Source organism: Artibeus jamaicensis, unplaced genomic scaffold (assembly GCF_021234435.1).
Source record: "Artibeus jamaicensis isolate MK-2021 breed Jamaican fruit bat unplaced genomic scaffold, CSHL_Jam_final contig_834, whole genome shotgun sequence".
NCBI classification, from domain to species: domain Eukaryota; kingdom Metazoa; phylum Chordata; class Mammalia; order Chiroptera; family Phyllostomidae; genus Artibeus; species Artibeus jamaicensis.
The window spans coordinates 36,397-50,972 of NW_026521981.1; the positions used below are offsets into that span (position 1 = coordinate 36,397).

Genomic DNA, 14,576 nt, shown 5'->3' on the forward strand with positions numbered 1-14,576 from the left:
GCTCTCTTTCCCTCTGTATACTGTGTGTGTGTGTGTGTGTGTGTGTGTGTGTGTGTGTGTGTGAGAGAGAGAGAGAGAGAGAGAGAGAAAGAGCCAAAATCTAAGGTAAGTAACTTCACAAATCACGTCTTTTGGCAGGTTTTGGAACACCTCTCATCTTTTTTCCCTGCCCTCAGGTGCCTCGGGGCAAATGTTTTCTCCTTAAACTGACTCTCACTTTCAGGTGTGCCTTTCCACGCCCTGCCTGCTGCCCGCACCTCTCAGCACTCTGAACTCAGCACTCTCAGCTCCAGGTGAGTCTCACTTCCATCTCGCGGGCAAGCTGGCCTTTTGGGGGTCAAGTGAAGGCATCAGCAAGTGAAGGTACGTGGGGAACCAGCACGAGTATAATGTATCAGGATATAGAGTGTGATTGTCACTTTTACAGAACAATCAGTGATCAGGTAACGTAGACAGACACAGTCACAGAATGCAGAATCCAATGGGAAAAGGAGAAGCTTCATGCACAGTGGATGCAGCCAGTGACTTGAAATTTTGTTTGTTGAAGGGAGCATCAAATGATGTGGTGTTGAACTGCATAGTCTTAAATTGTGTATTAGGCAAATGCTTATTTTATTATGGCAATACAGCTGGCGACAATTTAGAAAAAGTTCAAATTCTATAGAACTATCTATATCTTCAAAATATTTTTGTTAATACCCTAGGTGTGGGTGAATACTGTTTTAAAGGAAACATAAAATTTGCTTTAATTGACCGGAAAGGAAGTTTTATAGCTTCTAGTTCTGCATTCCTTACTATGATACAATTTAGCAACACAGCTGAAATATTGAATGATTCCTGAAAAAATGTGTTACACAAATAAAAAAAAGGTAAACAATTCTGTTTACCTGAGCACAGCCTCCAAGCGAGGGCAGATGAGGTAATGTTAGTGAACAGTGAGTGAATTAAAATCAATTAGCAATGCCAGAACATTATTGTCAGTTTCACATACTTTACTGTATTTTGCAACAATTCATACATTATCAGATCTGTTTATTGCACCAATTCATTCATCTTCAGACCTGTTTATTGCAACACAATATATTTTAAGACCTGCTTCCTCCAGCAAAATTAAACAATGACCAAAATGCATCCAGCCTTGTTGTAAATTCATTTACATGCTTTTCATCCAAAAAAGGGGTAATATTATATTTGTTCATCACAATTACTTTTACATATATCACTGAAACTCACTAATGAATTTAGCAAGAAAAAATTTCACGTAGCCTCTGTGAGGCTTTGCAAATGTCAGCTCCGATAAACCAGGCAGAAAAGCAGCACCAGCTAAGTGAATAGCTTGATGAAGGGAGGTGGGGATGGGATTACCACACCGCCGCACCAGTGCTGCACGTGCAGCTGGGGGGTTCGTAATGCCTGGGTGGACGATTTCAGATAATACGACTTCTAAGCGTTGCCGGAGTTACTCTAACCCTCATCTAGTTTGGGGCTCAGATCACCTGAAATGGAAAACAGAAAACAGGAGTGAAGACGAGAGCTGAGCAACTTATGGAAACAAAGGGCAGGGTGCAAGGCCCTGGCAAAGGGCACTGGGGCCACCTGTGACTTCTCAAGCTCAGCACTATTGCTATTTTGGGCCAGATGATTCTTTGTAAGGGGGCTGGGCACGGTCCTGTGCATTGTGTAATATCCATTTAGGGGCATCCATGGCCTTTACCCACTAGATCGAGTAGTATCCCCCCCACTATTGTGACAGTCAGAAATGTGCACAGGCATCGCCAAATGTTTTCTGCTGGGCAAACCAACCCATTGAGAAGCATTGCACAACACTTTCTGAAAAACAGAAAAGCTGACATACAGGCTTAAGGATTTGCAGGGTAATTACAGGGATCAGCAGCCATAATCCACATTCACTGAGAAAGAAGTCAAGAGTTCACTTGCAGTGGGACATAGAGAAGTAAGAAAATCAGGGATGATTTCAATTGCTTTACCACATTTTTTGGATCATTTCAAGGAGAATATTTTCAGCAGCCTGAATTAACCAGAATTAATTTACCTCTTCACTTGCTGTGCCTCAGGACCTTCAGGGATAGCTGGATTAAAGGATTTAAAACCCCAGTGTTGGCATTCATTCGGGCCTGTTCCCATTACTTGGGTGGAGGAAGAAAGCTAGGCACCCCAGCCCTTTTCACCTGCCTTTCCACTGGACCCTGCAGAGTGCCCTATGTGGATGCTTTGGACCACAAGCCAGTGCTTCTGATTCAAACACTGTGAATCCTTCACAGGATGTGGTTCAGGATCATTTCACAAAACATAGTTCTGCAATCAGTTGTAAATGGAGACAAAGACTCAGAATAAAGACGTCTTTGAAATATCTTCCAGAATCCAGCCGGGCAGTTCAGTGGGTTAGAGCGTGTCCCTGTGCACCAAGACTGGGGGTTTGATCCCGGTTGAGGCACGTATGAGAATGAACCAGTGAGTGTGTGCGTAAGTAGACCAACAAATTGACATCTCTCTCTCTTCCCATCCTCCCTCTCTCTAAAAGAAAAAATCAGTAAATAGAATGCCTTCCTGCTATGATAAAAAAATTAGGACTATTGATGAGTGATTATATTTATCACCCTATTTACCACTCAAGTGCCTCCTATCACAATGTTTGAACTTTAAGATTTAAGAACAGCCCCAGTTTCACACTGGAGCTCTGGAAAGCAAACAAATTTTGAAACAAGGAGAAAGTTTGAGACTAAAAGCCATAGAATAAGGCTATGGGAGAAGAGGCAAGTAAAAGGTCAGCACCACGGAGCACCCAGGATTGGCAATTGATAGGGGATCGTAAAGCCGAGGCTGCGGCAGCCCCAGCAGGGAGGGGAGCCTCCAGGGCACAGCTGAGACTTTCAAGTGGGGGTGGGTGAGGTGAGGTTAGTGCAACAGCCAGTAAATTAAAATCAGGCTAAAACGCTATGCCTGCAATTAGTGTCCAGGTTAGACACCGACATATTTCAACACAAGAAATGGATTCAAGTCAACAAAAATTTTTTAAATAGTTTTATAAGTATCCAGGGACAAAAAGATTAATGTTCACATTCAAGTGCTTACAAAGGAAAGTTTAGACAGGTCATAAAATGTTTTTAAAGCAAAATGTTTCTAATCCTATGTATTTACCCAAGAGAAATAAAAATATACATCTGTACAAAAACTTATAGATGCATATTCATAGCAGCATTATTCATAATAGCCAAAAAGTAGGAAAAAAAATGCCCACAAACTGATGAATTGGATAAACAGAACATAGTATGTCCATATAGTAGAATATTATTCAGCAATAAAAAAGGAACGCAGGGCTGATACCTACTACAAGAAGAATGAACCTTGAAAATATGCTAATTGAAAGAAGTCAGTCACAGAGGATGACAAATCATGAGATTGTATTTGCATGAAATATCTAGAATAGGCAAACCACAGAGAGAGAAAGGAGGAGGTACAGGAAGAGGCAGTTGGGGACGATGGCCATTCTTGTTTGGGTGATGAAATGTTCTAGAGTTAGACAGGGAGCAGAGCTCTGTGAACATGTTGAATGCCATGTTGTCGGTGAATTTTATGGTATCTGAATTATCCCAGTAAAGCTTTCACCAAAAAATAGATAAAAAGAAGAATATACCTTATGCCTTAAAAGAGTTACTAAGAGCTGTGAAGATAAGAATACTTCCATTCTTGCCTTGACCAACATGGTTGGTTCAGTTGATTGGGTATCCTCCTGCGAAGTGAAAGGTCGCCAGTGTGATTCCCAGTCAGGACACATGCCTGGGTTACAGGTTTGGTCCTTGGTCAGGGTGCATGCGGAAGGCAACCCACTGATATTCCTCTCCCTTTCTCCCTTCTTTCCTCTTTCTCATTAAAAAAAAAAAAAGAATTCCCCCATTCAGAGAGACGAGAACTTTCATAGGAGAGGCTTCATATGTGAAAGAAAACTCTTTTTTCCCCTGTTTTCTTCCTAGAAACTTATGAACAATATAAAATCTTCTATTCTAAGGGGAAAATTAATTTTGGTTATTGAGGGGCTAAAAGAAGAAGCCCTTCACTGAGCAAGCTCTGAGGAGTACGTGTGCATTTGGTCGGGAACAGATCCACCCAATCTCCTCACTCACCCCAACAACACAGCACTGTGGCCAGGGCCTGCAGTGTCCAGCTGGGGGACCACCCAGACCACACAGCCGAGGAAGCACCTGCCACTGAGCGGGTCTCGTTAAGCGTTGGCTGCTGTCTCTGGGAGCAACAGCATCTCTGGTCTTGTGAGTTACATAGGGCAGCGGTTTATTAAACTTGAGCTGCATCGGACTCACGTGGAGGGCTTGTAAGAGCACAGAGTCCTGGGCCCCCACCCCTAGAGTTCCTAAATAGTAGGTGCGGGGCTGGGGGTTGATCATTTGCATTTCTAACTAGTTTCCAGGTGACCCTGATTCTGCCAACATCTGGGTTTGCCCAGGACTCAGGGAGATCCCCAGGACCTGGGGACTTTCAGAACTAAAACCTGAGAAGTCCCAGGCAAATGTGTCACCTTACTAAGTCCTTACTCCACACTTTGAGAACCACTGTTTAAGAAGATAAGATCAAAGTTAAATTTGAAGGGCAAGGGGAAGAGGAATACGGAATGAGCCTCAAGTTCCTAGCCTAAGCACACTGGTCCATGGCATTGCCAGTGAGTCCTAAACTTTGGACTGCACGTTGGAATCACCTGGAATCTTTAAACATACTGTGGGGGCCTCACCTCCAGTTATTCTGATTTGATTGGTATGGAATGTTCCTGGGTGGCAGAACGTTTAAATCTCCCTAGGTGATTCTAATGTGCAGCAGAGTTTGGAAAACATTGGGCTATGCCCTTCTCTTAGAATGGAGTCCAGGAGGAGAGGAGGCACATGAGGCAAATTAACGAGTTTTAGATGTTTGTGAAGCATTGGTGGTTTTGAACCCTGGGTATGTGTCAGACTCAGCTGGCCCTGGCTGGGTTGTTCAGTGGGTTGAGTGCCGGCCTTCAAACTGAAAGATGCCTGGTTTGATTCCTCCTCTGGAGCACATGCCTGGGTAGCATGCCAATCCCCAGTTGCAGGTATGCAAGAGGCAACTGATTGATCCATGCTTTTCTTACACATCGATGTTTTTCTTTCCTTTCGTTCCCCCTCCTTCCCTCTCTTTCTCCCTCCTTTTCCCTCTCTCTAAAAAATAAATAAAATCTTTTTAAAAGAGAACATTCTGGGGAGCATCTTAAACACATGACACCTGGGTCTCACCCCCCCAGCAGTTCTGAATTGACCTCAGTTGGGTCTGAACATTGGTAGTTGAAAAATCTCTGAGACTTTTTTAAAGGAAGGAATGAAGCATGCAGGCAAAAGTTCTGAATCCCAGACCTCAGGATTTGGGAGTTCATGTTATCAAAAGTGTAGCTGGGTAATTGACCGAAGCCACATGCTCCGACTAAGGAAAAGTGCACCACCTGGAAAAAGTGCTCGGGTCTAGGTGACCGCACGGAGGGGAACTTCCTGAGGCTCCATCTGGACTCTGCACCTGGACCTAGAGGTCTTCACAAGGTTTTGTGTGAGGTAGTTAGTCCACAACCCAAAATTTTTACAACACACAGAGTTCATTTTCAGAAGGAGATGCTTCCAGAGGGGCTGCTTCCCACTCAGTCATCTTCTTATGACATTGGACATCCCGAATGGCCCCCGGGCTGCGTGAAGAGCTTGGATCACAGAATGGGACATTTGCCTAAAATCAGGCATTTCAAAACACTTTCTAAAGGATTTTGTAAGAAGGCTGGAACTGGCAGGGTGGCATTCAAGGCAAAGGAGGTTTCCGTAAGCAGGCAGTGCTGAGCTCATTCTCGAGTGCAGGCGAGGGGAGATGAGAGGGCTGAAATGTGGGGTCCATAGAATAAACAATCCATTAGGACAGGACTTAAATGGTAGAATGTCAAAAAGAGTTCTCATCTGTAAATACATGAAAAATATTTTTATATTCACTACTACTGAAATAACTACATTAAAATAATGATGAGAAACAATTCTTTGCTTTTTAAATTGATAAAGCTTTAAAATTCATAATACTCAATATTGCTAAGGGCTCAGGGCAACAGCTATTCCCACAGGCTATTGACAAGAGTGTAAATTGGGACGAACTTTCTGAATGGCAGTTTGACATCAAAACCTTTACACACACACGTAGTGTGTGCGTATATATGCATATGTATGTGTACTGCTTATGCATACATGTATGTGTACATACATAGTCATGTTTTTGGTTCATTATTTCCACTCTATTTAATACGTCCTGGGGAATAATTAAGGATATAAACAAAAATTTAGCAAAAATATTCATAACGGGAAAATATTAGAAACATGGTATACATCAGCTAATAGAGGATTTGTTAAATAAATTTTGGTTCCTGCATTCAGAGGAATATTATCCAGCAACTTAATCATCAATGCAGAAGAGCACTTGACTTCCTTGCCTCCCAACCCACCGAGGTTCATGTCCTTTCACCTGTATCAGGGCTCCCACAACAGCAACTTGGGGAGCCCCCTAGCCAGCGGGCCTTAGCTGAATCTACAAAGGGGGACACAGGTTTGGTTTGTGGAAGCCCTCAGCTAATCCTGATGCCCCTCACTAGGTTGAAATTGCTAAAGTGAAAATATATTGCTGGTACCCTGACCCACGTGGCTTAGTTGTTCAGAATATTGTTCTGTAAACCAGAAGGCCTAGGCTGAGGGTTTCGTTCAGCCGGGGTATGTACGGGAGGCAGCTGATCAATGTTTCTGTCCCTTTCTCTCTTCTTCCCCTCTCTCTAAAATTAGTAAGCATGTCCTCAGGTGAGCATAAATGTATACAGTAGTCTGTCCAGAAAAAGTCCAACCATATAAGAGAACAGTTTGTAGGGCATCAATGCAACCTGGCAGCCAAGGAGAGTGGACTGGAATGCACATGTGTGAACAATGACGACTTCACTATGCTAGTCAGTGGGGGTGGGAGACACCATTTAGTGAGCATGTGTACTGTGTGGCCATCACATGCAAAATGACTGAGTGAGTAAAGCAATGAACCTGCATCACATTTTGCATCAAGCTTTAACATTCCTCCATGGAAAACACTGGGTTTCTGTGGGGGAATGCTGTGGACAACTGGTGATTGGCAGCTTCTTCACAACACACCCTCTCATATATCACGTCTCATGCAGAGATTTTTGGTGAAACATCAAATTACCCAGGTGACTCAGCCACCCTGCAGCCCAGATTTGGTGCCCTGTGACTTGTGGCTCTTCCTAAAACCAAAATCACCTTTGAAAGGAAAGAGAGTTCAGACTGTCAATAAGATTCAAGAAAAAATGATGGGACAGCTGATGGTGATTGGAGAACTGTGTGAGGTCCCAAGGTGCCTACTTTGAAGGGGACTGAGGCATCATTGTCCTACATACAATGTTTCTTGTATCTTCTTCAATAAATGTCTCTATTTTTTAAATAAATTTATTGAATTTATTTATCAAAAAATGGCTGGATATCTTATAGACAGACCATATAGATAGATATAGATATAGATATAGATAGAGATAGAGATAGAGATAGAGATAGATATAGAGATAGATACATAGAGATATAGAGGTATAGAGGTATAGAGATATAGATACCTGGTACAAAATAGTGTCTGAGATATAATGATGTGGTATCATTTTTGGAAAACTCTTACACATGATGAAGAATGTATGGAAGAAACTATAGCAAGACATTAACCACTTCTCTGTAGATGATTGTGCTATGGTTAATAATTCCTTTATTTTCCCTGTCTGATTTTTTTTGTTTTCAGTAATGGGTACATATTAATTGCATAATTCATTTTTTATAAAGAATAAAATGGGCAAAATAGGTTAAAATAAAAATATGAAAAGGAAATGTTTGTTTCATATTATTTCCCACAAATAATTATATTTTGTGATTTCAAAATAGAAAACAAATATTTGTAAAAATGCTTATATTTTTATTTTTTAAGGAATTGGGAACTATAGGTGTTTTGCGTCCCTAAAGGGTAAGAACTGTCAGACAAATTTTCATATCATTGACAACTGATGCAATTATTGAGTTTATCAGTGACTGATTTAGCCTTCTTTTTTTTTAACCTAGCAGAACTGAATTTCATCATTTCCTGACAAATAATGCAATTTCAACTGACCTTTCTTTTGCATCTTGGTGAGTATTAGTTGTTCAAAATTAATTTTCTGCTTCTATTATTGTTCTAAAATATTTGGTAGAAATGGTTTTTAAACACATTCACCTCTTTTTTTCTATACTGCTCTATATTTGCATGGCTACTCCATTGTATAACTGTGTCAAGCAACTAAAAAATTTCACTCAAATATGTTTAGTACCCACACATAGCTATTTCTATCTCTCTTTAATGGAATATTATCCTCAACAGATAAGTAAGTAAATAAGTAAAGTAAGATACTAGTGAAAGTAAAATACTTCAGATTCATAATTTACAAATATAATACATTTCAATTTTTAAAAATAGTTCTGCTTTGAATGTAACATTTGTCCCAGTGATGTGGTCTCATGAAGAATTTATGGGCAAAATTCCCTCTGCTGAGTAAGCAGCAGCTCTGGGCAAAAGCACCAAATCCTCCATGCCTCTCCTGTTTTTAATAAGCTGAGAATAATTTACATTAGTCACAAAAAATATGTTTCCAACAATCACTCTCTGATCCTGAATTTTCTGTCTATGACAGACCTGCTTTTGATTACTAAGTACCGACTAAATAGCTTAGACTCTTCTCTTCAAAGATTCATGCTAAATTTCTTCATGGCAGCAAACTTCAAGAATCCCATCTTTTAATTTTGCGCTTTTTAAACCCTGAGGCAATTGCCCAGATAGATCTGCTAGTAAAAGAGGAAAGAACAGCTCTAGAAGGGAAGTGCTCACTTGTTCTCTGTTGAAAATTCCCTGTCTCAGAGAGGTGAGTCACAAGCCAGTGGGAAAAAGATATTTAATCTACATTTGGCTTGGATGTTCTCTTTGGAACTAAACCAACATTCAAAATTAGAAGCAACCACTGAGGATGACTGTGCCTTCTCCCAGCCTCGATGGAGAATAATGTCGACCTTCTTCAGAGAGTCTTCCTTGAGGAGATCCCTCTTCTGAAGGGAATGTCTTCAAAACCAACTTAGCGTGGGCAGAAAAGGCCTTGCTGCAATACATCTAGGATTTCTAAACCTAAGGTACCCTGATGTAACCCAAATCTGTACGGTTGCCTTTGGGTCCAACTACAAACCAGGCTTACTCTACACCACCAGCGTGGGCATTTTCTGGTTTGTTCAACCATAGGCATTTCAATAAATGCTAGAGCCTATTTAAACACTTTGTCTTGCAATCTGACTGAGGAAAATAAGGAGAAAAAAATCATAAAACATGCACTGGTGCCAGGTTTGGGGAACAAGATGCAAAGTGCAAGCCTTATCTAATGTGCATTCTTGGCACTTTTTTTTACCCATAATAGGTAAGGGGTGTGAGTACATCAATGTGTGTTCACAGCCTCTAAAACTCTGAGGTGCACTCCAAAGTATATGAAAATATCTCACATGTTTCAGAAAATTGTAACAATATACAACATTACTGAGAGACTATATAATAATGGTTATTTCTACAAAATGATCCTTATAGAAAGTTCAATGTGCATTTTTTAAATGGTCAGATCTCCCACTTTCATTCTTAGTAAGATTCTATCTTTAAGATGTATGTCATTTTTGAGGAATATGTTGATTTTCTAAAGACATAAATATCTTTATCCTTCATCTTTACTGAATTAGTTCTGACCTATTGCTAATATAATCTGGCAGCTGAAATCTTTAGACCAGGAAGGATATTGCCCAGTTTATGTCCAGGCATGCAGCCTGAATTACTTATGTTTCTTGCCACTTTTTGCCAAGTATTTTAGACTGTAAGTTCATATGTGTACTTAGAATATTACATAAATTACAGTTAAATTTCCATAACTCCTGGAATACTTTTATTTCTAAAAAGTACAGATCTGATTAAAACAAGTTTGGCCAAGTTGGGTTATAAAAGCAGGTTAAGTCTCCAAGGCAACAGTCCCAATAACAGAATTCAGGATGGAACTTGTCTAGAAGAACAAATCCCCACGTCTTAGCTAATCCACACGTAGCATAAGCAGAAATGCTATACCTGACCTTGTTTCAAAAAGCCTCTGCCTACTGGAGCCCAAAATGCTGATTAGTTATTTGTCCAAGATGCCAATTCTAGGAAATAAAAGGAGATCTATGGTTGGATTGTTGGGTGAATAAGAGGAAAATTCGTGTTAAGCAATCCAGGATCATTTATTATACAATGAAATAAAAAGTATATGATAGAACTAAGTTTTCTCACATACCTATCTCAAATAAAGAGAAGGAAATGCTGTGTCAATAGTAATCTTCGCAATGAGACTGAAGGTAGAAAATTCCCTGTTCAAGCTGACATTTGGTAAACTGTGGGGAGGTAGGCATTTGTGTCATATTCTTAGCTGTAGAACTATGATCTACGTGTTTACAGACTGATAATAATCACAAAATAAGCAGGTTAATGGAATAGTTCATGTGGGAAATGTATGCATAACAGAAAGAACATTATTTTTCAAAAGCTTGTACTTTGGGGAGGACAAGTTGAAGAAAAGAAATTCATTAGACATAGAACGTGTACATAACAAATTCTTTATTTTTCAATTGAGAAAACTGAGAAGAAACCAAGCTTAGTTTGTAGTATGGTGATTATTCTTCATTTTAGGCCAATCCTCTCACTCCTGTCTGTTGAAATCAAGTCTTGGCATAAAAATGTCTCAAGGGAAAAGCATATGAGCAGCTAGAAGAAGTCATGTGTGTGTTATTTTAGAATGTAAATGTACTTGATTCACCATCCAGGTACTGATGGGGTAATTTTGAAGGAAGAGAAGATTGTTTGGGTGTACTTTCATTTTGAGGTAATTGTAGGTTCTTGTGCAGATGTAAGAAATAATACAGAGATATGCCCTTTACCTTTCACCCAATTTCCTCGGATGGTAACATCTTGCATAACTATAGTACAATACGACAACCAAGAAATTAACATCCATAGAGTCCATTGACCTTATTCAGATCTCACCAGTTTTACATGCACTCATTTGTGTGTATGTATTAACTCTATGCATTTTTTAAATATTTTATTTATTTATTTTCAGAAAGAGGGGAAGGAAGGAGAAAGAGGGAGAGAAACATCATTGTGTGGTTGCCTCTCATGTGCTCCCTACTGGGAACCTGGCCTGCAACCCAGGCATGTGCCCTGACTGGGACTTGAATTTACGACCCTTTGGTTTGCATCCTGCTCTCAATCCACTGAGCTATACCAGCCAGGGCAATTCTATGCAATTTTATTTACATGATCATCACCACACTTAAGACACAGAACAATTCCATCACTTCAAGGATCCCCAGTACCACCCCTTCGTAGCCACCCCACCTCCTTCCCCGCCTGCCTCCCAAACCCCTTGACAATCTGTTCTCCATCTCTACAGTTTGGCCATTCAAGAAATGGAATTACACAGTATATAACCTTTTAAAAGGATTTTACTTATTTTTTTTACCACAGGATAAGGGAAGGAGAAAGAGAAAGAGAGAAACATCAGTTGGTTGCCTCTCCCATGTGCCCTGAGTGGGGACCAAACCCACAACCCAGACATGTACCCAGATGGGAATCAAACCACTGACTTTTCTCTGTGGGACGATGCTCCATCCATCTTAGCCACCCTGTTCTTCAGGGCCAACATATAACATTCTGAGATTGGCCTTTTTCACTCAGCCTAACTCCTTTGAGATTTATCCAGATTGTTGCCATGTTTCAAGATTCACTCATTTTTACTGCTAAGAACTATTCAGTGATATGGATGTACCAACGCTTTGCTTAACCATTCAGCCATTGAAAGAAATCTGGCTTGTTTCCAGCATTTCGCTATTACAAATAAAGATGCTACGGACATGTGCACATAGGTTTTTACATAAACATAAACGTTCGTATCTCTGGGACAAATATCTAAGAGTGCAATTGCTGGGTTGTATGATAAGCACATGCTTAGTTTTCTTAAAAGCTGCCATATTGTCCCCCAGCCGTTTTACACTCCCACCAGCAGTGCATGAGTGCTCCGGTTTCTCCACAGCCTCGCCAGCGTCTAGCGTTACTGCTATGTTTCTAACCATTCTGATAGGTGTGTAGTGGTATCTTATTGTGGCTTCAATTTGCATTTCCCTAAAGACTAATGATGTTGAACATGTTTTCAGGGCCTTATTTGCCATTTGTATATATTCTTCACTGCAATATCTATTCATGCCACTTGCCATGTTATTGTTGGGTTTTTTTTAAGATTTTATTTATTTGTTTAGAGAGGGGAAGGGAGGGAGAAAGAGAGAGAGCAAAACATCAATGTGTGGTAGCTTCTTGTGCACCCCCCACTGGGGACCTGGTCCCCAACCCAGGCATGTGCCCTGACTGGAAATTGAACCAGAAACCCACTGGTTCACAGGCCAGCACTCGATCTTCCGAGCCATGCCAGCCAGAGCTGGGTTCATTTTTAATGGTGAATTTTGAGAGCACTTTATATTCTAGATCAAGACATTAGTCAGGTATGTGATTTGCAATTATATTCTCCCAGGCTGATGCTTGCCTTTGTATTTCTTTGTGAAGTTTCTAATTTTTATGAAGTCCAATTTATCAGTTTTTTATGGATCATGCTCTTTTCATCAGTTCTAAAAAGTCTTTGCCTAGCCCTGAGTCCCCAAGACTTTCTCCTACATGCTATAGGAGTTTTATACCTTTATGCTTATATATTTTACATTTAAGTCCATGATTTGTTCTGTGTTAATATTTGTATAAGTCATGAAGTTTTCATGACAGTTCATTTTTGCCTATGGATCTTCAATTTCTCCAGCACTGTTTATTTAAAAGATTATCCTTCCTCCATTCAATTGCCTTTGCACCTGAAAACTAAGTTGGGCATATAGTGTGGATGTATTTCTGGGTTCTCTGTTCTGTTCCATTGATTCATGGGCCTATCCTTCTACTGGTATTACACTCTCTTGTTTACTGTACCTACATTGAAAGCTTTAATATCAAGTAGAGAGATTTTCAAAGTTATTTCAGCTATTCTGGGTCCTGTGTCTTTCAATCTACTTTATTTCTGGAAAATTGTCATGTCTATGTTTGAATTTTAATCAGGAGAAAACTAGTGCTTGGATTTTGGCCTTGAGAATCAAACAGAATTCTAACCCTTTAATCAAATTTAAAAAGATACTGTACTGTCTTGTTCAAATACACCTTTAAAAGAAGAAATGGAATGACACTATAAATAGCTATCAATAAAAAGTCACAGTTGACTCACATTGTATCTGCATTTAAAGTTATATCTGTATTAACTTTACTTAGGTCCAGTAAGATTCTACTTTGTTTTCTTCAATCTTCCCAACAATTATCAAATCTTTTAATGTGTTATGGGTTACGAAAATGTGACTCCAATGTAGTAGAGCAAACTCTGCAGGCAAGCCGTGCAGGCAGGTAATAGTTCAGATCGCCCTACCCACTCCACTTTTATATGTAAAGATTTCACATGGTCTTACCTCAGAATTTAAAATTTTAAAACAAGTAGAACTTTCAAAATAGTTTTTAAACTGAGATACAAGAATACTATCTCAGAGGTTTCATTACATGCAAAGTAATGAATTAAAGTGACAGTCAGAATGGAGGTGCCCTGGCAATGATCTACACCTCTTGTGACCAAATCAAGACAGGTCTGCTGGACAAGGCTAAGTGTGCCGTACAGACTGGGACTCCGTCTCTCACTTGGTCCCAAAGGGGCATGATTTGTTCCATGGCACATCTGAGCCCAACAACTCATGTTATAATGGATCAATTGAACTTACGTAGTGTGTCTGTGTATTCTTCTTTGTTTTATCCTAAAATGATACATGGAGAATTTCCAGTACAGAGAAACTGTCTCAATGAGGTTTCTCAGAAGCAGAGCCTGAGACAGGGATTTGTGAGCATGCGATCTATTGAGGGAGTGCTCTGAGGAAGAAGAAGAAGAAGAAGAAGAAGAAGAAGAAGAAGAAGAAGAAGAAGAAGAAGAAGAAGAAGAAGAAGAAGAAGAAGAAGGAGAAGGAGGAGGAGAGAGAAGGAGAAGGAGAAGAAGGAGGAGGAGGAGGAGGAGGAGGAAAAGAAGAAGAAGAGGAGGAAGAAGAAGAGGAGGAGGAGGAGGAGGAAGAGTAAGAGGAAAGAGAAGGAGAAGAGGGCTGGAGGGGGTCCCAGCTGGAGTCGGGCTTCAGCCTCCCCAACCCTGTGAGAGGTTCTGAGCATAATTTGCACAGTGGAGTTGATCCTAGCCTGAGGCTTTGGACTATGTACGGAACTATGTATTTATCAGTCATTGGCTACAGGCTGGCCCAGGTGAGGATGGGAACACAGATGGTATAACCTCCTAGGTTAAGAAATTTCCATCAGGCTAAGGACACCAAGACCATCCAGGA

General features: G+C 40.3%; 1 protein-coding gene across 1 annotated transcript in view; it reads left to right on the forward strand.

Moving 5' to 3' along the window:
- The first annotated feature begins 242 nt into the window (after positions 1-242).
- Positions 243-14,576, forward strand: part of LAMB4 (laminin subunit beta 4) — a 128,566-nt gene continuing 114,232 nt past the window's right edge. The window contains exons 1-2 of the mRNA XM_053673199.1: positions 243-293; positions 8,163-8,225. Coding sequence (XP_053529174.1) covers positions 8,192-8,225 — 34 coding nt within the window. The 5' untranslated portion in view covers positions 243-293; positions 8,163-8,191. The remainder of the gene's footprint in view (positions 294-8,162; positions 8,226-14,576) is intronic.